This window comes from Parus major, chromosome 4, assembly GCF_001522545.3.
Source record: "Parus major isolate Abel chromosome 4, Parus_major1.1, whole genome shotgun sequence".
NCBI classification, from domain to species: Eukaryota; Metazoa; Chordata; class Aves; order Passeriformes; family Paridae; genus Parus; species Parus major.
In genome coordinates this window covers 41,861,235-41,873,013 of record NC_031771.1, presented here as the reverse complement: position 1 = coordinate 41,873,013, position 11,779 = coordinate 41,861,235, and the positions used below count along the sequence as shown (strand labels likewise).

General features: G+C 39.1%; 1 protein-coding gene across 6 annotated transcripts; it reads left to right on the top strand.

Annotated features, from left to right (window-relative positions):
* The first annotated feature begins 1,095 nt into the window (after positions 1–1,095).
* Positions 1,096–8,584, top strand: EXOC1L (exocyst complex component 1 like). Of its 6 annotated transcripts, XM_033513850.1 has the most exons (5): positions 1,412–1,498; positions 2,660–2,809; positions 4,629–4,766; positions 4,948–5,078; positions 6,104–8,584. In XM_033513850.1, exons 4-5 carry the CDS (start codon positions 4,977–4,979, stop codon positions 6,365–6,367), a joined length of 366 nt encoding a protein of 121 aa, XP_033369741.1. In that variant the 5' UTR covers positions 1,412–1,498; positions 2,660–2,809; positions 4,629–4,766; positions 4,948–4,976; the 3' UTR covers positions 6,368–8,584. The 6 variants fall into 6 exon arrangements, with proteins under 6 accessions (XP_033369739.1, XP_033369741.1, XP_033369742.1 ...); XM_033513851.1 differs by lacking the exon at positions 2,660–2,809 and having other exon boundaries at positions 1,419–1,498; XM_033513849.1 differs by lacking the exon at positions 1,412–1,498 and having other exon boundaries at positions 1,597–2,809.
* The last annotated feature ends 3,195 nt before the right edge of the window (positions 8,585–11,779 follow it).

Below are 11,779 nucleotides of genomic sequence, written 5' to 3'. Positions count from 1 at the left end.
ATAAGAAGGCATTTTCCTGATATGCAGATGTCTTGATCTGGAAGAGAGCATCTTGCTCTTTTCCTAAAATAAGGATTTAGAGCTACGAGATTAAATGTATCCCTAAGCCCCATACTTACAAAACTACAGCTTAGAGTAACTTTACTCTCCCAAATCAGAGATGGAAATTAATCTATATATCTAAAAATCACAACTGTGTTTCCAAATACAGTTTAGGACCAAAAGAAAGCATAATAAATCAAAACCTATTTTTTTCAACCCTTTCCCACTTGTCAACCCAATATGCTTAGTACCTATAGCAGAGAATGGTTCTCTCTAACTTTACATCATTTTACTTGATTCCATTTTGCTTCACATCATGAAAGCACCATGTAGACCTATGTAACTAAATTATCCTAATATTGCCAATTTTTTAAAAATTCACAGATTCTAAATCTTGCCTTCACTTTAGCACTCAGTTTCATTCCAAGATAACATTTCTTTCTATGTTCCATTGAGATCACAAGAATGAAAAACTCAGTAAGGTATTCAGATATACTAAGGTTGAAGATAAGAACTAAAAGAGGAGAGCCAAACTTCTATAAGCAGCCAGAAACTAGTCCAAAGGCCAAAACTCTAACACAGGCTGCCATGGACACTGGAATGAAGAGCACCCAACTCCAGCAACTTCACCCACACACCTGCAGAATGCCAGAAACAACCAAAATTTCTGCAAATTTGTATGTCTAATATGAAAGACTTCTCACACGTGCAAACATTCTGGGGATGGTGCCCAGGCTGCACCTGCCCTCTGACGACTCTTCTGGAAGTGAGTTCACTTTCTGTTTATAAGGAATGGCATAAGGTAATTTTCTCCTTAACGCTATTAATAGCCAAAAAGCTATTACTGGAGGAACATTGGTGACAGCCATAATGCTAGCTAATTCCTTTATAAATTTTCAGCCCTTTCATCTACCGATAAAAAAATAGCGTTGACAGCTCTTTTTTTTTGTAAATCGCCTCTAGTGTGATTGCTTTGGTCCTTCCCTGCTCGTTGTCCCCTCCTCCGGCCGGGGGCCAGCTCGGGCGGGGTCCCGAGGCAGCTCCGGGACTTGGCCGTGCGGCCGGTACCGGGCCCGGCGCTGGGAGCGCCCCGCTGCCGCACGGAGGGCGGGGAGATCCGCGGCCCGGCCTCTCCCGGCGCCGGCGGCCCAAGTTTTAACGGCGGCTGCCCGGGGCGGAGGGAAGTGTCCGGGAGGGAGCGGGCTCGGAGCCGGCCATGCCTGCCCCGCGCTCCGCGGCCGTGCGCGGCCGGAGCGCAGCCCCCGCCGTGGTGCCCCGTGGCGGCTGCGGGGCGCGGGGGGCCGCTGCCCGGCGCTGAGCGGCTCCGCGGGTGCCATGTCCTCGCTGGTGAAGGAGGACCTGACCAAGAGGCTGTTCGGCCCCCGGCGGCAGAGGCTGCACGAGTTCATCGAGGTGGAGGGCGCGGGCGCCCAGCGCTACTACCTGTGCGCCGCAGGTACGGGACAGCCGCCGGGCGGGGCCGGGCTCCGGCGGCTCTGCGAGGGGAGGTGGGAGCGGGGGGATGCGGGGAGCGGAGCCGGGGCTCAGCGCTGCCGGCCCGTCCCCTCGGCGGAGAACGGAGCGCAGCTCGCTGCTCCCGCAGCGCCAGCAGCCCCCAAAACGGCGTTGTGTCCCGGTTCTCGTTCCCAGCGGCTCCGGTTTGGACAGCAGCGGAGAATAGCGGCATCTGCCCCGCAGCTGCGGCAGCGCTCTGGCCGTGGCAGTGCTGCGAGCGCCTGAACTGCTCTGGAAAGAGCAAACCCTTACAGTAGTTCTTAATCAGGTTTCTACAGAAAACTGAACAGTGCATTAACATTGCAGGAAACATTTATAATTTTTTTGCAGTATCCTTCGTCTTGGTCTAATGTTCGGCATTTTGTCCCTATTACACTTTGAACAACAAATTAGACTTGTGCTTTAAATAAATACACATTGGAGTTAGTAATTAGCACAAACTTCGATTAGAACAAGATTGCTTTAAGTGGTAATTATGTGGCTATTTTCTAAATTTCTTTTCAAGTGAATCATCTATTTCATATAGGTTTCAGAAAAGCTGGTTTGTGTGTGTGTTTTTGTCTGTGTGGGGCTTTTGAATAATTATTTCAAACCACTGAAAAATACTAAAAGGAGAAATGTCATCTGTAAGCAGTTAGGTTGAAGTGAATGATTCTTTCAGTCTGTTTCCTCTTCAGGTTCCAAATACATAGAATCTGTAGAAATAATGTGTGTACTTGAGACCTAGATGGCATCCAGTATTCTATGTTCATTATCTTTTCTAAACAACTGAAGTCCTTAGAATACATGAGCTGTTTTACTGATTATTGGAAACTCTGAGCCAGCTATGTTCCCCGTAATCCTTTAATTTTAGTAGAACAAGCATTGTATGTTAGAACTGTAAAAATAGTTTTAAGGAATTAATTCCTGAGTATCGTAGGGCTTCTAAACATAAAGAAATGCCAATCTCATTCATAGTTTATGAAACTATCAGTAGAAGTATTTTTAGTTGCATGTTGGAGATCTATAGGCAGTTCACTGTTGTGAAACATCCAAAAAGGAGAAATAACATTATGCACCTTTAAAGTCTTTACTAAAAATTTACTAAAAATTTCTTTTTCAGGTAGAGGAGAACACACCATTACATAAGCCTCTAATCAGATTGGAAGTCTCTAAAGACATAAAGGAAAACTCATGTAGAGTATTAAGAGTAGGATCTCTCCACTATCAATATTAAACTCTCTTAATATATTCAGGCACAGTCGAGTAAGCGGTGAGTAGAGTGGAAATCTGATTCTGAAAGATGGGTTGCATCCAGCTGCCAGCAACTACTGTCTTCTGTGGTGATTCTGTAGGAGCAAAACACGTTATCTAAAATCTTATCCATGCAAATGCAACCTCTGTGTGTTTCTGTTTATTTCAAATTACCATTAAAAAAAAGAAAAAAATCAGTCAAATTATAGGCAAAACTTCAGAGGTCTATTCCTTTTGAAATGTGTGTTATAAAAAAATCCTGTTGTGAGTAACTGAGCAGTCTTTTTTTTTTGCGATATGGCCAACACTATTTCCTTTCCTTTTCACAACAGCAAGTCCCAGTTCTTACACCGAGGTGACAGTATCCTTTCACAAAACAGATTATAAACCCTGGAAGAACACAGAACTGAAATGCAACCCCGTTCTGGGATTTTTCACAACCCAGTATTGATGTACCCAAGAAAGAATGGTGGGGAGAATATTTTATCCTCCTACAGAGACATTGGAAAAGGTGTTTAGCCCATGAAAGGCTTTAAGAAATACTTTGTCCCCCATGAGGGTATTGCTGTAGCTGTGCCCTCCTCAAGCAAAGCTTTTAGTGCCTAATAGAATGACATGGTAGATCTGAGCTCATGCTCTCTATAAAAATAATATGAATTTTTTGCCTCTTTTAACTGAGTGCAAGATCAAGCAGTATGTAAAATGCAGGAAAATTATTTTTTTTTCCTTAACTGAAAGTAGCCCACCCAAACGTCTGAGTTCACCTGTGCTCTGTCCTTATGTGATAGGATTTCTGTTGTCAGAGGGGTGGAGCAGTGGCAGTGTGGGGAGCTGGGGGCCCCTAAGACATCCCTTTGTATTTTTGAGAGGACTAGGGGCTTGGGCTTGCTTCCTTTAGTTTTATCTCTGAGGGAGTTACAACATATTCCCGTACAAACTAGCAAACCAGCAAACAAAATGGGTGAAACTGAAAGTATGAAGAGGACTTCCTAGGATTAATCTTCTAGATTTTCTTGCAAATGAAATCCATTGTAATTTTTCCATGGAAGATAACACAGTTGTAGCCTTTTGGTTAAAAATGATTGAGTAACTATGATTCATAGGACCAGGAAGCTATAAGCTGAGAGAAATTATGATCATTTTTTATATTTTCCACTGTTTTTCTTTGCAATGGCAAGAAGGAGTATCACCAACATATATACTTTGTTGTTATTTCATAACCATTTTCTTATAAACAGGTGAGAAGAAGAGATTTTTTAACAGGAGGAAGGTAAAACTGATAAAGTTTCAAAATGGGACTTCAAAAATTCAGGCAGTATTTAGAAATAAAAGCATTTTGCTCCTGTGTTCCTAGCCTTGTGCTGTGAAGTCTAAATGCTCCTGCCAGGTGTAGGTGGCTTCTTGACCATAACTTGGGCTACCAGATAGCTTGGGAATGTGGCCTGCCCTGCAGCCATCAGCAGCTGATGTGCAGGAGATTGTTCAAGCTCTGGTACTTTTCACACTCATAATGGTCTGTTACAGAAATCCAGGCTCCTCCTCAGCACTCAAGGTAATCAATTAATAATGGTAGTTAGTTATTGCAAAGAGAATCTTCATGCTCTTTTTAATCTAATTTCCTGCCTAAGTTGGAAAATACTGATTTCTTTAAATTTAGCACTGGACAACTTGAAGCTTTAAGAAAAAATGTCAATGTTAATTTCATTTACATATTATATAGGGAGTTTTACTTAAAAAAGGTGTTGGCTTCATTAGAGAACTTCATTCACAGACTGGAAAGTATAGCACAAGTCCTGTAACAGAACCTTGATAGAGGTTTTGCAATTTTCTAACTGCAGCACCCCAAAAAGTCTCCCTCTTGAAGTAAGTAGGATGATGCAGACCCAGTGGCAGAATGAGGATTTCACTGAAGTGTTAGTGAATTCACATGAAAGGCTTTTGAACAGAGAAGACTCTTTCTTCACAGGGTGGGCAAGGTAAATCCTAAATCTACTAAAATCTGACAGGTTTCATAGACTGACAACACTGCACTATTCCTAAATATGTGCAAAATAAAGCTATCAAGTCCATTATAGCCCTATACAGCCCTGCCTGTCATGGTTTAATTATTGCAGCTTTGAGAAGTACTTACATATCTAAACTACTTTTTTCTTGCAGTAACTAAAAGTAAAGAAGTAGAAATATGTATGGTTAAACATTGGCGAGTGGACCGAGAGGAGAAATATGAAATAGTTGAAAAGTGGTTTTTGAAAGATCTTGAGATGATTGATGGAAAAGAAGCAGATACAGTAAGTGTTACATTATGTGTGGATGATGTACATAGAGAATATTTTTCTTGTTTTGCAAGTTGGGATACAAGTCTTAAAATGTATTGTCTGGAAAACAGTTATGCTACTAAGGAATTTTGGCTTTATTGCATGTGAGAGGCTCCACATCACATTTGTACTGTTGGAGGGGAAGAGGAAGGCAAGATTTTTTTGTTTGTTAGTTTATTATAATAGCCTTCATCTCTCTGATTGAGATCTGAGGCAGAAGCTGGGTGTTTTCTAATTTGGTCATCATAACTGGTAACAAAGTTCTCCATCTGCATCTTCCAGTGTAAACTGCAGTTAATGTAATAGATTTTAGAGCGTATTTGAAAACAAAATTTCATTGAACATTTTTATGGAGACTTTCTTCTGAAGTGTTGTGCTAAAATATTCTTCAGAAATTATTCAGCCTTTCACAACTGGGATGATCAAAATCTGTCTCATTTTTGATTAAAGAGAAGCCTAAATGAACCTCAGACTCATGGGGTAATTAACACTGCTATAAATATTCATAATAGGTATTCATATCCGTAGAATTTAAAAGAATTTATCTGCTGCTAGGATTAATTGTGTCAAAGAGCCAGAAAGCACAAAGAAATACAACTGAGGCATGAAGAGCAATCAATATACTTCTCCCACAGACATAGACAGTTATAGTACAAGGCAAGTGCTTTTCATATACTGTGTTTTAGGCAACGTAACAAATTGATTCAGTTCAAAACGAGATTGTACAATCCAAATAAAATACAGTGTATTGCTTGAGCAAATGTAGAAAGTTTTACTCAGAAAAAATCCCAATGACAAAGAATTACAGCTGCTACTTTTTAAAGTTTTAAAAGACTGTTCAAGATGAATAACAGAGGTATGTGAAGTTCTTTAGAGCACATTATACTGAGAAAAAGCCCTGCAGGTAGCTGGGCAGAGAACAACAGACTGCAATTCTAACACTGTAATGCGTGTAGTAATTTCATTCTCTCTCTATTTTTTTTTTTTTTTATTTTTAGGATAATCCATATTTTGATATGCATTTCAACAAAGTCTACAATATGGAAGCATATAGTTGTGCATCTAAATATACCTTTGCTCGAACACTAAACGAACTGAATGCGATGTACCTTAAGAAGGACTTCAAGATTGTGAACTTTGATGACACCTATCTAAATGATGATTCAATCTGGTCATCCAGTAATAGAGATTTCTTAGTAGTTATGAGGGTTTGCTTCTATGCTTTCAACCTTCTATGTCTCTCACTCTGTCGTTTGTCCTAAAGATGTATTTTCTAACATTAAGGTGACTGATTGACTTTCACTGACCAGCATTTCATAAACCATCTGATCAAAAAGTTAGTAACTGGTATGCAGTGTCTCCTCTTTAATTTTACATGTAAGTAAAAAGAGAAGCATACTTTTTACATAAATAGTCGATAATTCATTTATATATATTAAGAGTTCCTCACTCTAGCAAATACTTATACATACAAGAGACTGGAAACATAGAACCAGTAATTATCATGGTCAGTGGGGATTGCTTATGTAAGCAGAGCTCAGCATTTGCTTATATGTTCATGGAGGTATAAATTATCTTTCATTATTAGCTTGAAATACTTTTGCAGCATTAAGAGCATTAACAGTTTATGTTTTGGAAGTAGGAAAAAAAAGTATTCAGTTGAGTTCTGTATGAGAATGATGCACATTTCCAACTGTGTTGAAACACAGGATTCCATTAAAGAGATCACATCTACATCCCTTCAAGAATCCAGTTCTCATCCTGATGGATAGGAATGCTGCATTCAGGTACCATGGGACCAACTTTTCACCTATGCAACTATATTATTTTTCCCAGAGAACATTTAGTACTCCCTTTGGCCTTCACAGTATTTGTGATATTGTCTTAGAAAACAATGTTCTTAAGAACAAATCAAACAAATGTTCTTAAGCAGCATTGCTTTATTTGTCAGGCCTTTCAGAGCTTCCGTATCATTAATGTCTCCTTTCTTGCCCTTCATTGCTTATGAACAGGTGTAGTTAGGGAACAAAAATTATCTCTATCTCTGAACCAAAATATAAGAAAATACTACGTAAACAGTAGTTGTTCACTACTACAATTACTTTGTAGGCAAGTGATAGAGTTTTCAAAATTCATAGAATATTGATAATTATTTTCACCAGTTTCTAGCAAGGTGTAAGCATATTCAGTGCACTACATAAAGACACATTAGTACTTAGAGCTACATTTGCTATGCGGTGGAGTCTACTTGAGGGGTTTGGGACAGCTCACAAAATGTAGCAGCTCAACTTGTGATAGCAGTGTGCTATGGTAGAAACAGAGGATAAGTTGCAGCTGTGTTGAACAGAAGCTGAAGAGGAACAATGTTAATTAGAAGCATACTGTTCCTGCCCAGTGCCAGTCAGCCGAGTTAGCTGGCTGTTCATCCCATGGTAAATAAAATAATGCCAACCTGTTGTAGGGAGAAGATTGCAACACCAACCCAAAAGAATCTCCACTCAGAGAAGCTTCTGGTCAGAATGTCCTGCAGGAGAAAACTAATTTCTGCTTTGGCAGCCACCAGAGTTCAGGAAGGCAGGCTGGGGACTAGACTGGGTATGGACCTGGAGCTGAGTGATGTCAGCTCCCAGTAAATCAGAGTTTGTGTCCTCTCTCAGCACCTGCCATCTCTAAAATGGGATAGCTGTGCAAGGGTGCTGTGATGTACTGTACCTTGTACTTTGCTTTTGTCTTTCATGTGAACTCCCATCTTTGAAAATATTTGTGCAAATACGTTGTATTCCAATTTGAAATAACATCAAGTTAAGTGAGAATATATTTGAAAACCTGTAAAATGTACAGCTTTCTACTTTTTAAATGTTATCTTATTGCATGTACATAGGAAAGCCCATACCTTTGATTAGTTTGTATTAATAAATATTTATTCTAGGCATATATTGCAAATTACATTGGTTCTAACACAGATCTTAATAATTATTACTGTGTAGTAAGACAGATGTGAGGGCAGTTTATGTGGGTAACACAAATCATCTGGCATTTTTAAGGACTTAGGTCTTAAATTTGCCACCTAAGTGCTGTTAGAGAGAATTGTAAATTTAGTGATTTAGTCGCCCAATATAATTGTTCTTTTGAGAATGTCTTTGGGATAATCCTGTACAAGTAGCTGTGTTGTGATGTTTGATTATTATCTGCAAGAAGTATTTGCCCAACATCCAGGTTCCACAAAACCATCTTATATAGAAAATATAATACATGCTACTGCTATCTATGATACATTGTCTTGTTTGAATTGTGTATTGGTTGTTGAGGTCATAGTGTTTTCCACAATATCTACAAGTTCTTTGCTTAACAGGCTGAAACAAGGAAATGTTTCTGGGTGGAAAAGCTTTCATCATTCATCTTGTAATTGTAATAAACATAGAACTCTAAAAATGAGCACTTCAGAGCATTCTTTTGAAATAAAGTACATGCATACTGAATTCTTGCCCAGTAATTGTGTCATTTCAGAAACTGATGATAAATAAAAATGTTATAATGTTCAAGCATATTTAATGGACTTTCATCGGCAGTTTACATGTTTTAATTCTTCTATGATATAAACATGTAATGGACTATATTGGAAGACCTGCATTTTATGTGGAAGAATAGGCAATTCAAATCTCTCTGGAAATTCTTCTGTCTGATAATATCATATTTCAGACATTCTTAACTGATCAGTCAGTCTGAGCAAAAGGAATGAAAAAAAACCAGGGACAATGTAAATTACTTCAGTTCCTATCAAAAGGAAGAGTAGTTTAAAAGATCTTTGTGGACCTAATCTAGGGATTCCTTACTTTAATGCAGTTCTCTGTAAGATGTCAACTACCCAGGCACTGTAATTGCCTGTAAGTGCTGTGGGAAGTCTGAGGGACACTGTCACTTTGTGGTGAGCATAGCACAGCTGCACCACAGGACACAAAGAATATGCTAAATTATGAATGGAAAAGACTCAACAGCCTAAATAGCTCATCTTTCAGTTAATGCGGAATTATTTCCTACATCACACTTCCTGACCTTAGATAAATGGAATGTAGTTTGAAATAAAGTATCTGGGGATTCATCTAGTTATCCTGGAAGAATTCTACAAAATTTGAATAGGAAGAAACTTACAGGAGTAAAGGATTAACACAAATGCTTCTGTAGCATTCTTTTAAAAGGTTTCAATTACATGATGGAAAGAATACATGAGATTGAGGATATAATGCAGATTTTCTTCAGAAGACAGGAATAGCTATTAGCCAAGTCTGTTCCAGAGAGAAGAAAATGAAGAAGAGTGATCATAAGCAAACAGAAATTCATGCTCACATAACAGGCAGAAGGGGACCAGAAGCTGTCATAAGACAGGTGGGTTTTTTTAATATATAAATATATTTTTTAAAACACTCAAGCCAACATCAGAATTAAGAATATGAGAAAACCTAGAATTTATTTAAATTTTATTTATTTAAATTTTATTTATTTAAAGCAGAAATTCTCCTCTCCTACCATGGATAACTAATCTTCTCTTGAATCTTAAATTAAACAAATACAGGTCAGTGCAGCATTTAAAAAAAACGTTTTGGAAGTGAAGCAGAGCAGGGAACCTGTTCTAGTCTGTTCCTTCTAGGTTCTCATACTTCTCCTTTGTGTTTTGGAGTCATACTAATGTACTAATGTACCTCTTTCCAACACAAGCCTATATTACTTTCCCTTTTGCTACCTATTTCCCAATACCTTCAGTCACTTTCAGCATATAAATATTTTTCTAGTAAAGTGAGTGACTGTATTATGTATCATTAGTTAATATCTTTAATATGTAATTTAAAAATATTTTGTCATGACTTAAAGTCAGTATTGGAAGATCAAATACCCTTTCAAAAGAGCATCTGTGAAAAGCTGAAGTAGAGGGGGAGAGGATGGCACTGTGCATCTTGATAGACGATCTCACATCAGTTTTAATGTGTAAAAACATTTTAGCAGTAAAAAGTGCATTTTTCTGTGGTTTCTTTCTTCTTTTAGTACAATTAAAGCTAAAAGATAGGAAACTAGAGGGTTCTGCTAATAACAACAGCTTTATGAAACCTAGTCCAGTATTTTATGGCTGCCTTGTCCAGTCTTTACAGATCTAGACAGAGACAGTTACATTTTGTGGCTGAATTGAGAAATTACCAAATTATGACTTTCATTTTAACCATGGCCCTCATGAATGATATATTATAGACTTATACAGCATGTTGTTTTGTAAATCAGAAAATAAAAGTACCTTCAGCAAGCCTTAATTGGTCAGTCATGTTTAATCACAGAATATTCTGAGAAGGGACACACAAGGATTATCAAATCCAGCTCTTAAGTGTATTGCCCATATGGGGCTCAAACCCACAATGTTGGTGATGTTAGCTGTAATCAACTGAGCTCATCTCAATTCTTCTGATTAAATGGAAATATGATACAGGAATTACAGAACCACAGTTCTCCATGTTAAAAGTCCACATACTGGCAATTTAGAATAATCCCTTGGAAAGGATGTTTTCTGTTCTTTATTGGTCATGGCCTCACAAATACATTTTATCAGCTACTACCTAAAGTGAATAAATCATACACAATTCAAGTAATCTGGAATGATTTCAGTCTGTCCTTAACTCTGCACTCCACTACATTAGCAGTGCTAAAAATTAGGTAAGTCTGTTAATTATGTGGAGAACTTCTGCCACAGGAAGGTAGTTCGAGTTTTCACAGAATTCATTCAGTGGCTACAAATTCTCATGGTTAGATGCCAAATCCTAAATCTAGTCCCAGTATAATTTTCCCATCTGGATTATCACTGACATCAAAGACTGTCAATTAGTCCAGATTCTTCTACCTAGGAGCAAAGCAAAAATCTGAATGCTGTTCATAAATTATGTGCTGAACATGAGCCAGCAGTGCCCAGGTGGCCAAGAAGGACAATTGGCACCTGGCCTGTGTCAGCAATAGTGTGGCCACCAGAAGCAGGGCAGGAATTTTGCCCCTGTACTCGGTACTGGGGAGGCTGCACGTCGACTGCTGTGTTCAGTTCTGGGCCCCCCACTTTCAAAGGGAAATTGAGGTGCTGGAGTGAGTCCAGTGAAGGGCAACAAGGCTCATGAAGGATGTAGAAAACATGTCCTGTGGGGAACAGCTGGGTTTGTTTACCCTGGAGAAAGCTCAGGAGGGACCTCACTGCCCTCTACAACTCCCTGAAAGGAGGCTGTAGTGGGGAGGGGTTTGGTCTCTCCTGCTGGGCCTGCAGTGAGAGGACAAGAGGAGATGGCCTAAAGCTCAGACAGGGGAGATCCAGATTAGATATCAGAATTTCTTTTCACTGTTAATGTTGTCAGGCATTGGAATAGGTTGCCTGGGTTGGTGGAGTCACCACCCCTGGAGGTGGTCAAAAGGTGTCTGGATCTGGTTCTGGGTGATAAGGTTTAATGGTTTAGGGGTTGCAGTGATAGTTCTGGGTGGATGGTTTGACTTGATGACCCTAAAGGTCTCTTTCGACTTTGCTGATTCTATGAAGTGCTGTTAGTCCTGATGCTGTGGCCAAATGGAATTACAGCATGCAGTCAGAGCTGGACATTGTAATTCGAAATTGAGATTGTTTAACACTATAATGCACTGAATGCATCTTTTAACACCAA

Bases quoted from the DNA above. Each gene is read 5' to 3' on its own strand.
- EXOC1L (XM_033513848.1), top strand. From the start codon at position 1,378: ATGTCCTCGCTGGTGAAGGAGGACCTGACCAAGAGGCTGTTCGGCCCC. The intron at 1,499-4,947 runs GTACGGGACAGC...TTTTTCTTGCAG, and splicing joins CTACTACCTGTGCGCCGCAG to TAACTAAAAGTAAAGAAGTA. The intron at 5,079-6,103 runs GTAAGTGTTACA...TTTTATTTTTAG, and splicing joins ATGGAAAAGAAGCAGATACA to GATAATCCATATTTTGATAT.